The 22,725-nt window shown below is 35.9% G+C and overlaps 1 protein-coding gene across 10 annotated transcripts in view; it reads right to left on the bottom strand.

Moving 5' to 3' along the window:
• The window catches only part of MAST4 (microtubule associated serine/threonine kinase family member 4), a 674,031-nt gene that overhangs the window by 302,284 nt on the left and 349,022 nt on the right, over positions 1 to 22,725 (bottom strand). For 7 of the 10 annotated variants that reach the window (XM_037801729.1, XM_037801730.1, XM_037801731.1 and 4 more), the window contains one exon: positions 3,218 to 3,253. The exons of the other annotated variants lie outside the window; for them this stretch is intronic. In XM_037801729.1, coding sequence (XP_037657657.1) covers positions 3,218 to 3,253 — 36 coding nt within the window. The remainder of the gene's footprint in view (positions 1 to 3,217; positions 3,254 to 22,725) is intronic. 10 annotated transcript variants of the gene reach the window in all.

Below are 22,725 nucleotides of genomic sequence, written 5' to 3'. Positions count from 1 at the left end.
AACCCCAGCCCATTCCTCAAATCCTGTGAACATGATTTTAATTACCTGAGTGCTTATCTGTTCGCAATTTATCATGTCAAGTCCTCTGGCCATAAGTGGCTTTTTGGATATCTTGGTCCACTGCAGCAACTAGGATTTTTCTGACCTCAGGAATAATAAACCCACAGCCACAGCTTTGCCTGTGGATTCCTATAGTCAATCCCAACTCTGGTCACAGATGGTTATTTTTGCTTGTTTTACAAAAACAGGTTCTCTGTCCTAATCTACACAATTCTATCTTCCAAGTCTTTAGGGATTAGACAGTTCTGGAGCAGTTTAAAGGCTTAATTATCTGAGTTTTATATAAGAAATATTCCTTCATTGTTGCTGATCTTATGATGCCTGTAGTTGTTTTGTTTTTCCCCCACATTATATAGCTCATATTTTTATTGTTTTTTACTGTGGTTGTACGTTTCTGGGATAACCAACATCTAATTTAAAATAATTTTAGTTCAAGATTAACAATGTAGAATTTATATTCACAAACATTTAGAATACATGCTAATTATATCTTCTTACATTTATATTTATTAGCTGTGTCAATTCTGAAGATGATTAAAACTTGAGTGCAGAACACACAATTTGAGTTAATTGGAATATAGCTTATTTAGAAACACTGGAAACATGGTATGCCTTTTTTTTTAAGTGCTGTTTATATTGTCACCTTTGTATATATCATGATTTACTCTTGGCTTTTATTTGGCTCAACTTGTTCTAATGACTTCTAGTTACCATTTCCTTTTCTCGCTTAAGCAGTCATTGTTGTCCAGCAGAAGTCCCTTCAATTTAGTTCCTCTGTCCTTTACAGCACAACCTCCCCACTTTGTTGAAAGCATCTGTGCTCTTTAGCAAAAAAAATTAATTCCAAACCAACAACATTTTCCCTATGCCAATCATGGCATTCAGCTATATTCCAAATAAAAAATCCTGATTCCTTTTAGTGGAGAGTGATATTAGAGAGCAAATTTGAAACACCCGATTTTATATGAGTACTGGATGAAAACTAGAAGATAACAACTGGTCATCACCTTCTTTAGGAGAGAGCAGGAAAACTATATTTGGTTTTGATTTAATAAAGATCATGAGTTAATAATGAAGATTTTAATTTAACTTTAGCATGTCCTTATTTCAATCTTTACAAGAATAATTTAATTTCCCTCTTTTCTAAACTATCATCTTTAACATTTATACATCATGCAAAAATTGCCATCCAACCCATTTGTTTGAACTATACTACTACTGAAAGTCCTAGGAATCTCCTCATTTTAAAGCATAATTGCATTTCATCCAAGTACATCATTCAATAATAATCATAATACATTAATTATTTCATTATTTCATTTTTGGCTTTAGCTTAGAAGAAACTAATGATTTTTTTTTCCCCAATTAACCAAGTAAACATAGGTAGAACTTATATGGGGATGTCCCTCTACTTCCATAATCAAAATATAGACCTCAGGTTTGTCTGTATATGTGTTTATTTGTAAACCAATACTGCTCTTATTTTTAATCCCAGGCAGTTTGTGTTGTGCTCCAATTTTTCAAAGGCCCTTAGAAAAATGCAAATATTTATTACTTCACTAATGAACCAGGTAAAGTTTCCAAAAAGCAATTAAGATGTCAAGGAATACAATTAAATTAATATTACACTACTATTACATTACAAGTTAAGAATTTCCAGAAAGTATATTAAATATTAGATAACTTCACCCCAAATTACAAGTGGGACAATTTCTGGAAGTCCATATAATACTCAACATTGCTTAAGTTAAGAAAGAATCAAATCATAAAAGATCTCAACATACATAGTTTATTAGGCATTTCAGTTGCAGTTTTTGTTCACATCATTACATTTATACATTCCTCAACCAATCCAGGAATGGATATACTTTATAGCTTTGTATAGAAAGATAAATGCAGGTTATTTATAAAGTTATAGTCATTAAAAGCTTTAACCACTTTAGCGTTACTGGAATAATCTAATTTTTGGATAGATAAATATGTCAATGCCTCTGTCCCCATTTTTGGATCTTGTGGTAATTGTAAAATTATCACACAGATAAAATAGAATCACATTTAAAAATTAAAGTCCACAGTAGAAATAACCCTCAGTGTGTCATTAAATATTTTTCCAATTGGTGATGTCAGGTAAAGAGATCTTGTATTGAAAAATGTTAACTTTTAGTTTCTATTGACTGTAATATTATATTACCATTTATTAAAAATATTTAAGATAAAACACTCCCAATTTTTAAATGTAATTTAATGAGAACAATATGGAAAAATAATGTATAAAACAGTCATGAAATGTATGAAAAAAAGGCTAGTGAAGGAGAACTTACCAGATATTACAACTCACTAGAAAGCCACTGCATTCAAAACAGAATGGTGTTGGCACAGAAATAGACAGATAGGGATCAGAACAGAGAGTCCAGAAATAGATCCAAATATATATGGCATCTTTATATGTGACAAGGGTAACATTTCAATCCCATGGAAAATAAATGTTCTTGTAATAACTAGGACTTAAGTAACCGGTTATCCATCTAGGAAAAAAAAGAAAGATAGAATCCTACCTCATATCATGCACAAAACTTAAAAAAATGGAACACAATTTCAGTGTTAAAAAAATTGCAGAGAAAATTTAAGAGAAAATTTGCATGGCCTTGGAATGGGAGACACCACCCTGAGCAAAACAGGTAATTCAGAAGCAATAAAAAAAAAAAGACAAATGTATTTGATTGCATAGTAATTAACAATTTTCTTTTAGCAAAAGGCATCATAAAGAGACACAACTTTAACATACAATTTTACAGACAAAAATTGTAAAGATACATTTGCATACATAAAACAAAGGATGCGTACTGGTAATATGCAAGAACTCCTAAAAATTGAGAAAGAAAAACACTACCAAATAGAAAAGGACAGTGGAAATGAACGTGAAATAAAGAAAATGGACAATATTCTTGTGAAAATATGTTCAATATCAATAGTAGTAAAGGAAATTCAAATTAGAGTAACGATTAGAGATGATGGCAAACACTAAAAGAGCAGTAGCATCCAATGGTGGTGAGAATGTACAAAATGGGCACTCATACACTGCAGGTGTGAAGGTGATTTGCTATTCCTTTGGGGAAAGTTATCTAGCAATATCTATTAAATTTAAAAATAGACATACCGTTTGACCAAGCAATTCCACTTCTGGGAATCTATCCTATAGGAAAAAAAAGGACCAGTATGTAAGGATATAGGCACAAAGATTTTTATTGCAGCATTATTTTGGGGGGAGGGAAGGGGAATGGGAAATAACATGAATGACCATCAATAGGGAAATGACTAAATGATATGTGGTATATCTGTATTATGGAAGGAATATAATTATTAAAAAGAATGGGGTAAGTCTGTGTTTATTGACCCAGAATAAGGAAAGCAAACTGCAGAGTGAGTGCTAGGATCCCATTCTTATTAAGACAAGCAGCAGACACAACTGCAACAACACAGTGCATGTGAATGTACTTGTATGAGCACACAGTAAGGAGTAGAAGAAGGCAGACCAGTCTGACAATGGCTACCTAGGGCTGTGAATGGAGACAGGAACTGGAAGGGATGAAGGTCATTTACTTTTTGCGTATTTTTGTGCTATTTTACTAGTTACTGTGAGCACCATATTAATTTTACAATTTTCAAAAATATACTTAAGAAAAAATCATTTAGCTTGTAGTAGTAGCAGTAGAGCTGAAGTGTTTTCATCTTTGGTAAAATAGTAACAACGAACAAACATTCCTTCTCTGCTTATGCCAGTCTCACCACAGGGTTTATTTGTGGTTGCCTCCCCAATACCTATCCCATCTCTCCCCCATGGGTGTATCAGCCACGTGGTTTGGGTGGGATTGACGCCACCCCATTTCCAAGGATTCCTGTGTGGTCTAAGCCAGTGCTGCCCAACAGAAATACAATGCGAGTCCTTTACATAATTTTAAATTTTCTTGTAGGCACTTTTAAAAAAGTAAAGCAGAAATAGGTGAAATTAACTTTAATAATTAATTTCTTATCTAATCCGATACATCCAAAATATATCAACATGATCAATATGAAAATTACTGAGATATTTCACGTTCCTCTTTGGTATCTCAATTCAGACTATCCACGTTTCAAACTTAATAGACATATGTGGCGAGTGGCTACTATTTTGGAAAGCACAGGTCTAAACTAATAAACATTACCATTTTCATGGGTGGACAAACAATTTAAGATAACCCAATCAAAGAAAACTCCATAAGGGTAGGAAGAGATTCTCTCCCGATCAGGGTGAAGAAGAATAAAGAAAGTAAGCTTGGGAGGTGCTGGCAGTCATCTAGGAGCTAGGAAGGGAGCCCAAAGTAGGCTGAAGGAAAAACGGGGCCCTATGTGATAACACTGAACCTCTGGATCAACCCCTGCGTGAAGTCTGGACTTTTTGTCATGTCAGCTGGGAAAATTTTTCTTATTTTTTCAACTGCTTTAAGTTGACAATCCATATCCAAACAAAATCATCTTTTTCTTAAGTGAATTAACTCAAACATCCAAAATTTTTCCATTTATTTGTAGTAAAGGTATTCTTTTATTAAACTAGTACTATTTGATAACGTTTTTAAGCATCTTCTGGAAACATCCCCAAAGATTTCCATAGACTAATTCCTGATCACCCAGGATAACTTTCCAAAAATCAGCACACAAGATAGTACTTAGTACTTTTCCTTAAGACACGCATGCAAGAGATCTCAGAGCAGTCCATCAAGCTTCTACTTCTATTCCACCCTCTTTTTGGTCACCCTTTTCTAGACAACAGTTTCTCAATCTTGGTACTAACGACATCCTGGGTAAGATAATTCTTTGTTGTTGAGGCTGCCCTGTGCATTATAAGATGTTTAGCAGCATCCCAGGTCTATCCACTGGATGTTAGAAACATTCCTTCCCTAATTGTGACAACCAAAAATGTCTCAAGACATTGTCAAATGTCCACTTGTCGGGCAAAATTTCCACTGCTGTAGACCAACAATCGGTTCAAATGCACAACTGAGCTTCATTGTTCTATAAGACTCTTCAGTCCAGGATTCTTTAAAGAATGGTGCCACCCTCCAGTTGCTCCCTGCATCACAGCCCTCTCCTCTGGCCCCTGACCCACATCTGGCCATGCTCTTCCTCCTTGTAGTTCTTCCAGAAGAAACAGGGCTAGGTCCTCTGACTTCACTTGAAATCATTCCTGGGGCTGCTCCTGAAGGAACCCAGCCAACCACTTCCCTTGGGCTTCTCTGAGGAGATTTTCTGACAAAACATTTGCTCGTTTATGGTCACTCATTGCTTAGCTCAGTCTTCCCAGGTTGTGTCAATTCAACCCAGTCTCTCGATACCACGTCAACTCACACACCATCCTCTATAATCCACCCCTAAGTCTGGAGTTTTCATTAAAATCACTAGGCAGCTCTTAACAGCTCCCTAAACTGATCTACAGATTCAACACAATTCCAATAAAAATCTCAACAGGTTTTTTTTTGTAGAAAGTGACAAACCAATTCTAAGATAAATATATAAGAGCAAAGGACCTGAAAAGCCAAAACAACTTTGAAAAAATAAGAACCAAGCTGGAGAAAAAATTATCTCAGCTCAAGACTTACTATAAAGATACAATAACCAAGACAGTATAGTAGTGGTGAAAAGACAAATAGATCAATAAACAGAACAAAAGTCCGGAAATAGACCCACACATGGACAACTGATGTCAACAAAGGTGCAAAGGTACTTTAATGGAGAAGGGATACTCTGTTCAACAAATGACAGTGGAACAATTAGATAACTAGCTGTAAAACTGACCTCGATTCATATGTCACCCCATACACACAAATTAACTCAAAATATACGAAAGAGTTAAGTGTAAAATCTAAAACTACAAGACTTCCAAAAGAAAACATAGGAGAAAATCTTTGTGACCCTGGAATAAGCAAAACACCATCAAAAGCATGATCATTTAAAAATCAAATTGGTAAATACGACTTCCTCAAAATTAAAAACTTCTGCTCTCCAAAAGAGAGAAAATTTTCTTGGAGAAAATATTTGTGCATCATGTATCTAATAAAGGTCTTATATCCAGATTATATTTAAAAACCCTCAAAACTCAATAATAAGAAAATAATTCAACATTTTAAAATGGGTTCATCAAAGAACATATTCAGATGGCAAATAAGTACATGAAAATATGCTCAACGTCACTAATCATTAAGGAAAGACAAATTAGAACCAAAATGAGATACTATTATACATCTATTATAATGGCTAAAATTTAAAAAACAAAAAACCTGACTATATCAAGGGTTGATGAGGATGCAGAGGAACTGAAACCCCATACATTGTTAGTTGGAATGTAAAACAGCACAACACTTTGGAACACAGTTTGGTAGATCCTTATCAAGTTAAACATATACACTTCATATGATTCAGCCAGTCAACTCCTATGTAGTTACCCAAGAGAAACAAAAGCATGTGTCTACACAAAGATATTTATAGCAGCTTTATTTGTAATAGCCAAAAATATAAAGAACTCAAATGTCCACCAAGTGAATGGATATATAAACTGTGGTGCATTGGTTCAATGGAATATTACTTAGCAACAGAAAACAATGAGCTACTAACATATGCTACAACATGGATGAATCTAAAAATAATCATGCTGAGTGATAGAAATCAGACAATACAAAGCGTATTACCGCATGATTCCATTTATAAAAATTTTAGAAAATATAAACTAATAGTGACGGAAAGTATCAGTGGTTGCCTGATTAAGGGGGTGAGATGAAGAGAGGGATTACAAAGAGACCCAAAGAACTTTTGGGGGAGATGAGTATTTCATTAACTTAATTGGGGTGATGGTTTCACAAGTATATACATATGTCAAAATTTGTGAAACTGTGCACTTTAAATTATGTGCAGTCTGTTGTATTTCAATTATACCTCAATAAAACTGTTTTAAAAAAAAGGATAAAAAATGTATTGTTAGCTGGTTGGGAAAACCTTATCTGCTAGACCATGTAGGGTTATATATACTGCTTTTGAGACAAGTAAAATTGGTTTATGCAACATGGGATTCCATGAGACAAAACAGTTTTGGGCTTTTGTTTCATTATTTTAAATTCTGCTGTGGGTTAATAAAAACATAATTCACAATTCCTTGGTACTTTAACATAATACAACCTAGACAAAGTTAAATAGTAGAAAAAGGTACATGTTAGGGTGGGGGAAAGACTAAAGTCTCATTAAGTACCATTTTGAACTCTTTGCTTTAATACTCCTTTTAAACACCTCTTGAGACAACAACTGACATCACTATCCCTAATGTGATCTTAAAGATACGTCAGACCAACATTTTTCAACAACATGAAATTAGAATAGAGCTAAGTGGCCTGGATTCTCAAAGAAAATAATGAAGTAACATACTTTTAACCAGATGTTTGATGAGGATGTTTCTCCCTGTGATTCTATGAAAATAATTGCATTTACATACAAATTGATAATACCATAGAATTCCACCTAAAAAAGCCACCACTGTTCCCCTAAGACCTGAAACCTTGTGTACTGATCTATTAATTTCATTTCAGTATATGACATCAAGTGCATTTTTGAAATATGTTCCATCGCTTCCAAGTGCTTCTTTAATCCACAAGGAGTGGTTTTAGCATTTAAACTAATTTATCCCAGTCATAAAAAGCTTTCTGCTTATCCTCTCCAATAATTGATTCTTGATTTAAGATACAAAACCCCTGGTGAACTCACTCATATGCACCATGCAGAGCAAATACTAACGTTTACTGTCTCCACAGATAGGCCAAGGGAACTCAGAAAAGGACTAAAATTCTCCCTTCTTTTGTCCTGCTACCAGCCCATGGGGAATGCCTTCACCATCTCTGGAGTAAACAGTATTAATTGCTACATGGCAGCGACATGGAAGACGTCACATAATACCGTTAAATTAAAACAGAGGAGCTCATTAGACTGGCCTAACTAACCTTGGTCAATCCCTGCCTGGGAAACCCAAGCAACAAGACCAGAACTTGGGAGACGCAGCCTTTCTGTAAACGCCTGCTGTACCTGAGGTGGAGCTTTAATGCCAACCAATCAGAAATAGACACCTTAGGAAGGGTCCTTCCACCGGAAGCAGCCCAATTAAGGCCATGCCGCTTAGCCATCCAATTGGAGAATTCAGCGCAGTTCCTTCCTCACTTACCCAATATAAACATTTTCTTTCCACTCCCTCAGTGGAGTTCTTACCACTTCTGGTTTGGTGCTGCCCAACTGGCTAATCATTTGTTTTCCAAATAAACTTTAACAACAATTATAAATTTTAAATCGCCTCAGCTTATCTTTTGCAGTGCCAACTTCTCAGAGCAAATGGCCCCCTCAGTTTTCAAAAAGAAAATCCAAATTATATCTGCCTCAAAGTTGACCTTTCCAAGTAAAAGGATATACCAACAACAACAATAAAAGACTGCCTTGGAAAATCAGGGTTTAGGAATAGTTAGGCACTAAGTGCTAATGTCACAAGGGTAATTCCACTGATCTTGATGACATACCAAAAGTTAGAAATCATTTTTCCTGCACAAAGGAGAGCACAAAGCATATGCCAAATTAGTATTTTCTAACAGAGTTAGGATACCTTCACGTATCTATAAGATTTGCAAATATTTCTTGAAAGATTAGCTTATATTTCTAGAATACATTTAAAAATTTTTCCCTCAATACAACTATATATATGAAATTATTATGATTATTAGAATGTTCATTCTTTCAAAAAAAGGATCAAAATTTATCCTTCCATGCTAGGTCAAACTCATGCCACCCATTGACACATGCAAATCAAATTCACAGAGTGTACTCAATAAAACTTTTTCCTCTCATGCAATTGTGTTTACAGAAACATCTACATAAAACTTCCACACATATATATATAAATATATATAATTTTCTTATCAGCATGCAAGTAGGTAAAGCCATGAGGTCTCCAAGGTAATAGAGCTCTCCTCAACCTCCTACCGGGAGAGGTGGCTTTATATAACTAAAATGTTATATAAAATGTCTTTTAAAATAAAGACAACACATGTGTACTCAGATGAAAGAAATGACCCATCAAAATTCTCAGAGGGCAAGGCCCTTATTGCAGAAAACAGGAGAAAGAAATCCTAAAATCTATTTTTTTTTTTTCCTCCAGCTGCTGAGGTTTGATAGCTGCCACAGAGAGTAAAAGAGAAGGGAGTTAAATTCTCAGGAGTCAGGATGGCAGAGGAGACAGCAGAGATCCTAAAGAAATACAGCAAGAAACAAGCACAATCCTCCAGCTGCCGCTCAGCTCTTGGTGGTTCCCCATCAAGGCCACTGAGGTCCTAACTCACCACCACAAGATAGGGGTAAAGACAGAACCATACAGAATTCAGCTGCTGGGGATTGCCAGTTACTGCAGCTGGGATGGTTACACACCCTCAAGTGTAGCTAATACTAGTTTATTAGTTTGAGGTAAATTTAGCCTCCTGGTAGAACTGGGAAAACTGAGGTTTTCCCTTTGGTTGCTTTTAAAAAGAGTTGCTTTTAAAGCACAGTCCCTGCTCTGAAACATTACTTGCTTTCCAAACCAATCAAAGAAACCATGACAAGCACAGGTACTCCATGAAGTTTACCCTGCATTTAGTTCACACTGTGGGTGTCAATGCTAAAATTCATGTCCCTACAGAACAAAATGTACCCAAGCCCTTCCTGATATCTGCATTTCCAATGGAAGCATATTGACCTCAAGAAGGAATGGTTGTTTTCCAGTCTCTAAACTCTGATCATGGGTATCAGTTAAGGTACTACACACACACAAACAAGTTTCACCTTCTCTGAGAAGTAAGGTCCTCATTTACCAATCAAAGGTATTAAATCAGATTTCTGCTATGGTTTCTTCCAGCTCTGAAATCCCCAGATTAAAATCTTCCACATGAAGAGCTATCATTTCCCTAAATACCTGTATGCCCCAAAACACAATTTCAAGGAGTGACCTGCATACCATGATGAGAAGGATGGACAAGTCTAAAGTAATGGATTATTCTGGAAGAGGAGCCATGAGCACAGATATGACAGTGCCAAGACATATCCATCCTGTGGTCTACTTTCACACACACCCAGAAACCTGTCGCCAGGGTTGGCCGTCGTAGGGTACAAGTGAAAGATCAGCAGAGGATATGGTGTCAACTGTCCCCTTTACTTTTCCATTAATGGAAGAGTTGGCAACCAAAACAGCCTCTCAGAAAATGCTACCCAAATGATCAGCAGCAAGGGAACTTCCCCAACCTATCTTGTGGTCTTTGTCTGACAAAAGAAAGCCAAAAGAAGTGATATGGCAGGAAGAGCGGAAGAGGCATAATTCCCAATATGTTTTATTTATTTACTAAAACACATAATATTTACTGCACTTCAGACATTGTTATAAATACTTTATAAATATTAACTAATTTAATTCTCAAAACAACCCCAGGATACAACAGTATTGCCATTTTACAGCTCAGGAATTTAAGCCACAAAGAGGTTAAGTAACTTTCTGAAGGTCAAACAGCTAATTAAATGGCAGACAGGATTCAAGCCCCGGCAGTGTGTCTCCTGGGCCCATACTCTGAAATACGATGCTGTGATTACCTGTTGGATAACAGATCTGAGAAGGTGGCTTTTAGTGACAAAATACAGGCCTCTGCCTGCCTCAGTGGGCTTCTCCAGACAAGCCCTGATGAAAGGGACTGCTCACTGAAACTCCTCCCCTAAATCTTGTTTGATTTATATCTGCTAATTCTAGTAAATATGAAAATATGTTTCTAGTAAATATGTTTGATTAATATCTGCTATTCTAGTAAATATGAAATTCATAGTTTTCCCTCATGCCTTTGGGTATCCAAAAGCCGACACTACACTCACATCCTATGCTCTCCAAAGAACAGCAGTGCTCAACTGTGGGTGGAATTTTTGATTCACCTTGAGAATTGCTTAAAAGTATGCAAGCCTCAGTCCTCTTCTCACCCCACCCCCAACAAACAGGCACAGGGATTCTAATTTGCACTCTGAGGATGTTTGGAAAGGTACACATTTTCATAAGCTTCTCCAATGACCTCACTCTCTCCCCTAGAGGAAAATAAAGGTCTTCCTATAATTTCCAAAGGTAAGAAGATAAATCCTACATTGTTTCTATCTCCCAGATCTCTCCCCCCACCCATTTCACAAAGACAAATGCTTGCAAGATAAGGAATGCTGCAAATACATACCAAATACCAAACCAGCTATTCAATGAATATATAAATGCAATTGACATTCTTTCACAGTCTGAAATCTTCTCTTTACTCTCAGGATATATTACACCATTCTCTTTTTATATAAACATGCCACTTTAAATGCTAATTCAGATACAACAGTCAATTTTTTCTTCTTTTTGTTTTTGGGTTTCTAACAGTCAAAATGACACTGGACTTCCCTTTTAGGTTTGACAATAGATACTTTGAATTCTTGCTTCAATATTTGTGAGGGTGAACGGGTATGAAAGCACTAAGAAGAAAACTAAATTTATTTTAAAACTTATCCAAATAAGATTTACATGTCTTCTATTTCGCTGGAATTAAGTTTCTTCCCGCCCTTTCAGAACTATTGTCTTGACCTTGCTGAAAATCTCAGAAATCTAATTCAAATCAGTTGCAAAACAAGGTGATTCTCTCTCCTTGCATTCTAGAAATAGCCTCATTTTATTCAAACTACTTTTCTAAATAGCCAGTCAAGGTAGTAAGTTTTGGCTGAAACACAACAGGCCTGAATGTCAGTCTTCAAAATAAAATAAAATAAACTAACTCATACAAACCAATGACATCTAGCCTATTCAATTACACAGAAGGTCATTTCCTATCTTGCTTCAAAAGGAGGAATTCTGAGCTTACAAAATACCCTAATCCCAATGTGTTCAGTGCAATATATCTATATTAAGACAAACTCGATCGTATTTCTAGCAGATCCAGCTCCACCCGTAAGCTTCCAGTAACCATTAGGTTCCCTCTACCTTTAGTCTTAACAACTCTTTAACAATATTCTCTTCCTCTGCTGCTCAGTCTTATCTTCCATCCCACCCCTGGGCACCCTTCCCTACCCAAGAAAGGCAAAACTAGAAAGAGGTGAAATAAATTTATGACATTTTTAGCATCCTTTTAATTAAAAAAAAAAAAAAACAAAAAACTTTTTTATTTTGAAATACTTTCAAACTTATAGGATAGTTACAAAAATTATACAAACCTCATATAGAGAACTCCAACATACCCCTACCCCCCTCAATACCTGGATCCACCAATTTTTACATTTTGCAACATCTACCATATCATTCTATCTATCCATCTATCTATCCATACTCCTAGCTAGCTAGCTATTTGCCTATTTATCAATCCATTTTCTGACACTTGAGTGTAGGTTTTATACATCATGCTTCTTGAACACTTAATACTACTATATAAATTTCCTAAAAACAAGGATATTCACTTATGTAACTACCTTAAGTGCAGTTATCAAGTTCAAAATATGTAACACTGATATAAAATTTACAGTCTGTAGTTCAATTTTTTTACTTATGTCCCAATAATATCCCTTTGAGGTTTTTCTCCTCCCTTGTCAGATCCCATCCAGGATCATGTACTGCATTTAACCGTCATTATCTCTTTAATTGCCTGCTATTTTCCTTTTTTCAATTGTGGGGACATATAAACAACATAAACCTCCCAATCTCAACTGCTACCAATACCATTCACCGGTATATATCATACTCACAATATTGTGGTAAAAGTTTCCTGTCTCCTAAAAGAGAAACCCTACACCATTATGCATTAACTACCCATTCCTCTGCCTCCCACCCCTAGCAACCTGTAATCTAATTTCTGTCTCTATGAATTTTGCATATTTTCTGATATTTTCTTTGTAGTTACCATGGGGCTTAAATATAACATCCTAAATCTATAACCACGGTTATAACAATCTAGTTTGCTTTGGTACAAACTTAACTTCAACAGTATATACAAACTATGTTCCTAAACCCCTCTACCCACCCCCCACCTTTATGTAGTTCTTGTCACATATTACATGTTTATACATTGAGTCCCAAACCACTGAGTTGTCATTACATTTTAGGCATTTGACTTTTAGATCCTGTAGGGTGTAAAAAGTGGTGTTACAAACCAAGAATACAACAGTACTAGCTTTTATATTTACCCATGTCATTACCCTCATTGGAGATCTTTATTTTTTCATGCAGCTTCCTTTCCTTTCAACATGCAGAACTCCTTTTAGCATTTCTTATAGGGCCTGTCTGTGATGACAAACTCCCTCAGCTTTTGTTTATCTGGGAATGTCTCAGTCTCTCATCATTTTTAAAAGACAGTTTTGCTGGATATAGAATTCTTGGGTGCTAATTTTTTGTTTTTAGCACTTTAAATATGTCACTCCATGCTTTCCTGCCTCCATGGCTTTGGTGAGAAATCAGCACTTCATCTTATCAAGGGTCCCTTGTATGTGACATGTTGCTTCTCTCTTGTGGCTTTCAGAATTCTATTTTTTGGCATTTGACAATTTGATTATAACATGGTGCCCTTGAGTCTGTTTGGATGCAACCTGTTTGAAGTTTGTTGAACCTGTTGGATGTGCATATTCCTGTTTTTTGTTAAATTTGGGAAGTTTTCAGGTATTATTTCTTTGAATATTGTCTCTGCCCCTTTCTTTCTTCTCCTTCTGTGATTTCCACAATGTATATATCAGTACAACTGATGGTATCTGTTCTAGTTTGCTAATGCTGCAGAATGCAAAACACCAGAGATGGATTGGCTTTTATAAAAAGGGGGTTTATTTGGCTATACAGTTACAGTCTTAAGGCCATAAAGTGTCCAAGGTAACACATCAGTAATCAGGTACCTTCACTGGAGGATGGCAAATGGCGTCCGGAAAACCTCTGTTAGCTGGGAAGGCACGTGGCTGGCATCTGCTCCAAAGTTCTGGTTTCAAAATGGCTTTCTCCCAGGACGTTCCTCTCTAGCAAGCTTGCTCCTCTTCAAAACGTCACTCACAGCTGCACTCCATTTCCTCTCCTTGAGCCAGCTCATTTATATGGCTCCACTGATCAAGGCCCACCCCGAATGGGTGGGGCCACACCTCCATGGGAGTATCCCACCAGAGTCACCTCCCACAGCTGGGTGGGGCACATCTCCATGCAAACAACCTAATCCAAACATTCCAACTTAATCCCCACTATTCTGTCTGCCCCACAAGATTGCACCAAAGAATATGGCTTTTTCGGGGGACATAATACATTCAAACCAGCACAGTATCCCACAAGGTCACTTTTCTTCATTCTTTCTCTTTAGGCTCCTCAGACTGAATGATTTCAATAGTCTTATCTTCAAGTTCACCAATTCTTTCTTCTGCCAGCTCCAATCAACTGTTGAACCCCTTTAAGGAATTTTAAATTTCTGGTACTGTGGTCCTCAGCTCTGTTTAGTTTCTTCTCATAATTTCTATCTCTCTCTTGATATTCTTTTTAGGTACATCTATCATTTTCTAATTTCCTATAGTTCTTTGTCCATATTTTTCTTTAGCTCTTTGAACATATTTAGGACCTTTTTTTTTTTTTTTTTTTTTTTTTTTAAGTCTGTGATATGTCCCAGGTCTGGCTGTCCTCACTGATGGTATCTAATGTTTTAATCTAGTCTTTTGCCTGGGCTATCACTTCCTGTTTCTTTGTATGTTTTGTAATCTTTTGTTGAAACCTGGATTTTTTTTTTTTTTTTTTTTTTGGCATTCAACAGTTTGATTAATTTTAATTTTAACATATTATTGCTGGAATCTGGACTCTGAGGGACCTGTTCCTTAAGCTTGAATGCCAAGAGCTAATGAAAAAGAAGGAGGAGGAAAAAGAAGAGCAAAAGGAGAAGAAGAAAGAGGCAGTGAAGAAGAAGAAAACACCTTTTCTAGACTTTGCAGACTGATCTGTATAAGTGCTGTCCTTGAGAACTTACCTATACAAAGATTTTAGAGAAAAGCTCAAGGCCAAAGCATGGGCACTGCCCTGATCCTTTCTGCACAGTGCATGTCTTGTCTTGGGCATGCACCTGTGGCCCTGAAAATTCCTCCATTTACATGGATACGCAGTCCCAGGTACTGTACCAGATGTCCTACAGCCAGCAATTCCCAGTCAGCTACTTGTCTGCTCTCCCAGTGTTCTGGAGGAGACTTCTGTGAGCTGCCTTATACATGCAGAGGAAGTTCTAGGATGGCAAGTCCCTCAGGCCATCACTAGACAGATTGGGCCAGACATACAAGCTCCCAGTATGTGCACAAGGGTTACTCTGCTTCATCCAGAATCGGGACCACTGATCTGCATCCATGAGTGGTGGGGTAGGGGCCAGCCAGGACCACGAAATCCTACCACTTTTAAGTGGCACTTGATTCAGCATTTGCCCCATTACTGCAATCCTTTAACTGTTTTCTGGAGCTTTGAGAAAGATGTTTCTGCCAGTTCTTTCTGGTTGTTAAAAGTTTTTGAAGTGTCTCACTCTGCCACCTTGATCAGGGCCCTCACCACCCTGTTTGTGCATTTATTCATTTAATTATCCGGCAAAATGGTTCTTGACACCTGTTCCCCTATCCTTGTAACTTTGTCTCTTAGCAACCCACCAGAGGCATCCTGTTAATGAATGAATCCTCAACTGATGTGCTAGAACAGCTGAGTGTTCATTTCAATGAGGCACTGAAAAGAAAATGTTAAAGATCCAACTAAATGAATGTCTAATACTGGATTTCTGGCACTGTGGTAGATGTGTTTGAGATGAATGCCTTGTTTGTGGATGGGGAGGTGGGCTTCCTAGGAGGTATGAAAATATTCAGTAGGCATGCTTATTCTATGGCCAGCTCTACTAATAGGCTAATGAATAATAATGAAAAATCAATAGAGAGGAGTATTGCTACCAGATACTAGCAATTATTGCTAGATCAAAAAATCAAAATAAGCCAAGATGATCCCTAAAATGCCTCTCCTTCTTGGCTCAGATAATTTCCATGCTCTTTTCTAGGACTTCTTTGTTCACAGGACCTAATCCTCCATTGGGTTCCTGCTGCTAGATACCCCTTAAAAAGCATATATAAGGTTTGAGTGGTCAAAGAACATAAAGTTAAGAAACTGCCCAAGTGTCAATCACTGTTTCTATTAAAATAAACTGATAATTGCAGATGACTCTATGGATCCCAGATCTATAGAACTCCATGAAACAATGCACTAATTAAAAGAGTTAAAGGAAAGGCCATTTTAAGTAGCAGGAAGTATTTATTTGCTAAGAATAGATAATACAGTTTCCTCTTTCTCTGTGTGGAGAAATCTGAAAGACTCATAAAAGCAAGATTGGAGGATACAAGTGAGTGAATTCCAGCTAGTTTCCTACTCCTCTCTCCAGGGTCTAAACAGGACCAAAGCACCATAGGGAATTCCATGAAAAAAGCAGCTCTCTGTACTGGAGAGCTGTTTATTTGTGCAATTAACAAAACACAAAGGGGTCCTCAGTTTTGTTCTTAATCTAGTCCATTAGTTCAGAACTCCAAAGACCCATCTCTCAAGCTTTTACCCTTTTTTCCACTTTCCTTACCTGAAAACTAACACCTCCCAGAGATATATATATTTTTTTTTTGGCTGTTTTTTTTAGTTACCATATTTTTTATTGTAGAATATAATATATACATACAAAAGTGAAAACCTTCCAAGTGCAATTTAACAAGTAGTTAGAGAGCAAATTTCAAAGAATATTACAGGTTACAGTTCCAAAGTTTCAGTTATTTCCTTATTATGAAATATAACATATATACAAAAAAGTAGTATGTTTCAAAGTATGATTGAGCTAGTAGATATACAGGAAACTTCCAAAGTTATTATGAGTTATAGTAACATAATTTCAGTCATTTCCTTATTGTGAAATCTAACATATATACAAAAAGGTATAACTTTCAAATTACAATTTAACAAGTAGCTACATAACAAATTTCAAACGATGCTATGGGTTACAGTTCCATCATTTCGGATTTTTTCCTTCTAGCTATTCTAATACCCTAGCAACTAAGGAAAAGAAATTATATAAAGATTCAGTATCCATAATCCTTTGTTAAATTCCATCTTGTCTGTTGCTACCCCTTCCTCTAGTTTAATCTCTTTCCCGCTCTTCAGGGATGTCTAGGCAGTGACCACCCTAACCTGTTCATGTTGAAAAGGGGTGTCGACTTTACGAGCGAAGAGGACACATCTAGTTGATGTTCTTGAAGAGGCTATTGCCCATGGGTTTCAGGACTTAGCTGGCATACGGGTACTCTGAAAGATTTAAGTTTCTAATGAATAAACTCAGCGAGTAAAACTTTAGAGTATGGGATTCCTATCAATTATAGTCCCTAGTATGCAATGTGTAGATTTTTCCCATGTACCTTTCTGTTATCAACTCTCTGTGCCACTGCCATACCTTAGAAGTATACCATGCAAGCATCTATCCATATTTGTGGTGCTGATCTGTGGGAAACATGTCTTTAAACAACCCCTTTCATTCTTATCTGCCTTCAATACAGCTCCAATACTTATAAGCCCATTAACAAACAATTGTCACCCCTATCCATTACCATACCTTTGAATTCACCATCATTAACATATCGAACATATTAGATTATCATTTCCCCTCACTAGCTATTGTCTGTCAATAGGTCCCCAATATTCTTACTTTATAAGACATTGATTTTACATTGCTCGGTCCCAGAGAGATTTTACACTTAGAAATATCATTTCAGAACTTGAGTCCTAAGTATGAAATGCTAGGTAAGGACCCCAGAAAGCTAATGGCACTTTTATAAATATAGACAGGCTGGATACATTGTTACTAGAAAAATCAAAATAACATCAACAGATATTAATCTATGTATTTTACATTGAATTCAAACCATGAAGGATTTTAACATCAGCCGCCCAGTCATCCAATAACTGTTTGTCATCATGCAGCAGACACTGGAATAGGAACTAGAGATGACAAGCAGGGCATGTTCACTCTGCTGGAGCCTCACAGTTTAGCAGGGGAGACAGACTTGAATACATTCTACAAACAACTACACTGTGCAAGTTACTGAACTGGACACTGTAAAGAATTCAAAGAACAGTTAGAGGCATTTTTCTTAAAAGGGCTAAAAAGCCAATACAAAAAATCTAGCTCTTAAGTTAAATGTTATAATGCACCATTGTGTCATCTCATTTGCTTCCCTTCCCCACCCATCCCCACCCCCAGCCCTGAGCATTTCAGGAATATCGAAGTTTATATTCTATGATGTTTCTGCATTAACCAGTTAGGTGCCTGACATAGAAGGTAACCTGATTACTGTAAAACCTTACTCCTTTGGGCCAATCTTCATCATGGGTCCAAAAAATAAATAAATAAATAAATTCAGGTATTGTATATTCTTGTTCAAAACAGATTAACACTTATACATTTAAGTACACATATTTGGTTAAAACAGTTTGAAATTTTATACGATTACTGAGTATTTTAAATAAAACAGTTAGGAAAACCAAAATGTAGAGGGAATATTGTAAACACTCATGTACACACCACCCACAATAATGACATAAATGAACTTCGAGTGGAGCATTCTCTCATTGTATTTCTCTCACACCCTCCATCGATTAGTAACCTTTACCTGAAATTTGCTTCTCATTTATGATTTTGTACTTTACTGTAAAAGTCTGTATCCAAAACAATAAAATTTATTGTTTTGCACATTTAAAGATGTTTAGTGTAAATGGTATCTTGTACCTAGAATTTAGTTTTATCATTTGCTCAACATTATATATTTTATAATTATACCTGTTGATAAATACAGCTCTAGTTCATTTCTTTTACCTGCTGTATAGTATTTCATTGTATAACTATATCATGATTTATTCAGAGAGATGGAGATTTTGATAGGTGGTTGAGAGAATGGGGAACAGAGAGTTTAACAACTTTAGTTCCAAGGCAAAAGAGATGGAAAGTGCTGGAAGAATTTGGGATCAAGAGCCTTAAAGGAGAATTGTTGGGAAGAAGAAAAGTAGCTGAAATCAGCTACAAAAGGAATATATAAAGATGGGATCTGGGGCCTTGGAGAATATAGCAAAGAACTAGAAAAGTCTCTGAAAATTGATCTGGTATCACTTGGTTATTTAGTAATATTTTATCTAGAAATCAGACTTCTTTTGTCTGTTGCCCTTTACACCATTAAAAAAAAAAAAAAAAAAAAAAAGTTACCGTGATATAATCATTGGCTTTGCAACCTTTTAAAACATATGAAAAAGCAATCTTCAAGTTAGTTCTTGTCTAAATGATTATAAATTACAAATTAGTGAAGGTCTGAATTATTTTTTTTCTAGCAGAATACAGCTTGCTTTTAATTAATAATAAAAAGAATATTTGCTATGTTTTATTCTTTAAAGCCTTACCTTTCATATATTTTTAAGTATGATTCTGAACATAAACTTGACCTTTAAGTTTATGTAAAACAACACTGAAATTTTTCAAAAAATCTGGTAAACAGGTAAGATTCAGAATGATGTAAATGCATTTTCTAATATTATCCTTCAAGACATACAAATTAGAAGCAGTAGATACAACAAAATAAGGTGCCTTCTCCCAAAGCACAGCCTTTCTGAAAGGACATGCTCCCTGATAAGTTCAATCACATGACCAAAGACAACAGAGAATAAATCATACTCTGTGAGGTGGCTCATTGTCAACATGGAAAAAAGACTCAACAGAGCAGCAGAATCAAATCCTCCATCTTTCTCGGAAGAAGATATAAGAAGACTTGAAAGCAACACAGAAGGTATTTACATAGTAAATAAACTGAAGTGTTGAGAGGTTTAATAATCAGGTATCACGTTACCTTAAGCCAATATCTAAAAAAGACACACTTTGCCTTTGTTCATTAGATTTGTATTAAAATTATTCTAGCATTTTAAAAAAAAAGTATTTCTTTTTCTGAAAGTCACAAAACAGCCTTGCCTGAGGAGAGCAATTATTAGCATTCTTTGTGGTGGTTGACTGAAAATGCTAAGCCGTGTTGAGTTACAAAACATTTGTATCAGGCACCATTAATTCTTTTGGGAATATTTGTATTTAATAGAAAATACAAATGTCAGGTTTATTTTTAGTTTGCTTCATTGGGAAATATTAATTTTCCCATAATTCACAAACAGTATATTTATGTTGATATATATAGTGTGCTGTATCCCCATCATCTGATTGATAGACCAATTGATTTTTATTGGGGAGGGGACTTTAAATGGCTCAGATGTCATTCTGTCTTTCTCTTAGTATGTATTCAAAGCATGGGCTCCAAACAAACTTATGTCATCATCCTTTTCTCATTAAAAATTCTACTCTTTCAAGTAGAGAAATTTAAATAGTTTCTTTTTGCCACAGATTTCCTCTTCAACTCATGGCTGTCAGATAACATTAACAGAATCGGGAACTACTTTTCAGGTTCAAAAGGAGAAATAGCCCTTAAGTGGATTAAGAGATTTTATTTTGCTAACTAGCATTACCTGTTTATAGGAAACGGACCAATGTGATAACTCAGAACAGGCAAAAAACAAAAAACAAAACAAAACAAAAAGTTAGTTAAAAAGGACAATCTGACAAATTCTAAAGTTTTCAAATAAAATATAAAAGGAAAATCTTAAAGACTTAAACTATGAAGGAAATGAGTTCTTTTCTATATTTTGTGTAGTTTTACTTCTGTTTTTTTGCTTCTTATTTGTCATTATTTTGGAAGACATCAAAAATTTTGCATTTGACCAAGTCTAGGTAAGTACCAACATGAAGCAAAAAAAGGGGGAAATTTTTTATTCTAAGGACATTTCCTATGGCAAATTATTAGGCCATTAGCCTCTAGCTCACAGAGATATAAGCTTGGAGTTGGTGACAATTTATCTAGGCACATTTTCAAAGAATAATGATGCAGTATCCTCCTGGCAGCCTAACATACAAAAAGCAGGAAGGAAAATGGACAGTAATGAAAAGTTCACAGTTAATGGAATTTTTGTTTACAGATACAAAAGTTAAAATTTTCCAAAATTTAGCCAAAAGAATGAATCTGATCTTTCAATAGCCTCCATATACATTTCTTATACTCCAAGTTGAGACTAGCATAAGCTTATCTTAACTATTACACTTTTTAGTAAAAAAGAAGACATCCATCCACTAACTTCTTCAACATAAATCAGACCAAATCTATGTATTTCTAGGCCAGCCCTTACATTGAACTAGTAGATAACAAATCTATCGTAATTTCAATGGAATATTAGGGGTAGCTAATTTCATTCTGCAACTTACTAATATAATGTATGAAAATATATTATTGGTCTAAAAAATAAAAGATGGAAGCATACTATAAAGAAATCAAGTCAAGCTTCATATATCGGCTATTTTAATCATACAAGGGGACTGGTGGTTTGATGGCTTGAACCCTCTACCACAGGACTTGCCCTTGGGAAAACTGTTGCTGCAAAGGAGAGGCTAGGCCTCCCTATAATTGTGCCTAAGAGCCTCTTCCCAAATGCCTTTTTGTTGCTCAGATGTGGCCCTCTGTCTAGCTAAGCCAACTGGAAAGGTGAAATCACTGCCCACCTCCCCATGTGGGATCAGACACCCAGGGGAGTGAATCTCCCTGGCAATGTGGAATATGACTCCTGAGGAGGAATGTAGACCTGGCATCATGGAACGGAGAACATCTTCTTGACCAAAAGGGGGAAATGAAAGGAAATGAAATAAGCTTCAGTGGCAGAGAGATTCCAAAAGGAGCCAAGAGGTCACTCTGGTGGGCACTCTTATGCACAATACAGACAACCCTTTTTAGGTTCTAATGAATTGGGGTAGCTGGCGGTAGATACCTGAAATTATCAAACTACAACCCAGAACCCATGAATCTTGAAGATGATTGTATAAAAATGTAGCTTATGAGGGGTGACAATGGGATTGGGAAAGCCATAAGGACCACACTCCCCTTTGTCTAGTTTATGGATGGATGAGTAGAAAAATGGGGGAGGGAAACAAACAAACAAACAGACAAAGGCACCCAGTGTTCTTTTTTACTTTAATTGCTCTTTTTCACTTTAATTATTATTATTCTTATTTTTCTGTGTGGTAATGAAGGTGTCAGGGATTGATTTTGGTGATGAATGTACAACTATGTAATGGTACTGTGAACAATTGAATGTATGATTTGTTTTATATGACTGTGTGGTATGTGAATATATCTCAATAAAATGAATATTAAAAAAAAAAAAAGAGCATTACATGAATCAGTTTATTAAGGCCTGGATCTAATAGTAGAAAGCTTAGCTGACTCAAAGTCTTCATCAATTTAAATGCAAAAGTATATCATTCACTCTGCATAAAATTCATAGTATAAAATTCAACAATCATGGATCTCCAAAACATACAGAAAAGCAATAATTCTTGACTTGGTTCATTCTATACTATCTGCAGACCAAATAATACTTTTGCTTGGTTATATAACAGAATTTAAAAAAACAAGGTTCTCTTTGCCATAGATTTCCTCTTCAGTGGCATAAAC

This window comes from Choloepus didactylus, chromosome 13 (assembly GCF_015220235.1).
Source record: "Choloepus didactylus isolate mChoDid1 chromosome 13, mChoDid1.pri, whole genome shotgun sequence".
Taxonomy (NCBI): Eukaryota; Metazoa; Chordata; class Mammalia; order Pilosa; family Megalonychidae; genus Choloepus; species Choloepus didactylus.
The sequence above is the reverse complement of the archived record's forward strand: the minus strand, read 5'-3'. Positions and strand labels throughout refer to the sequence as shown.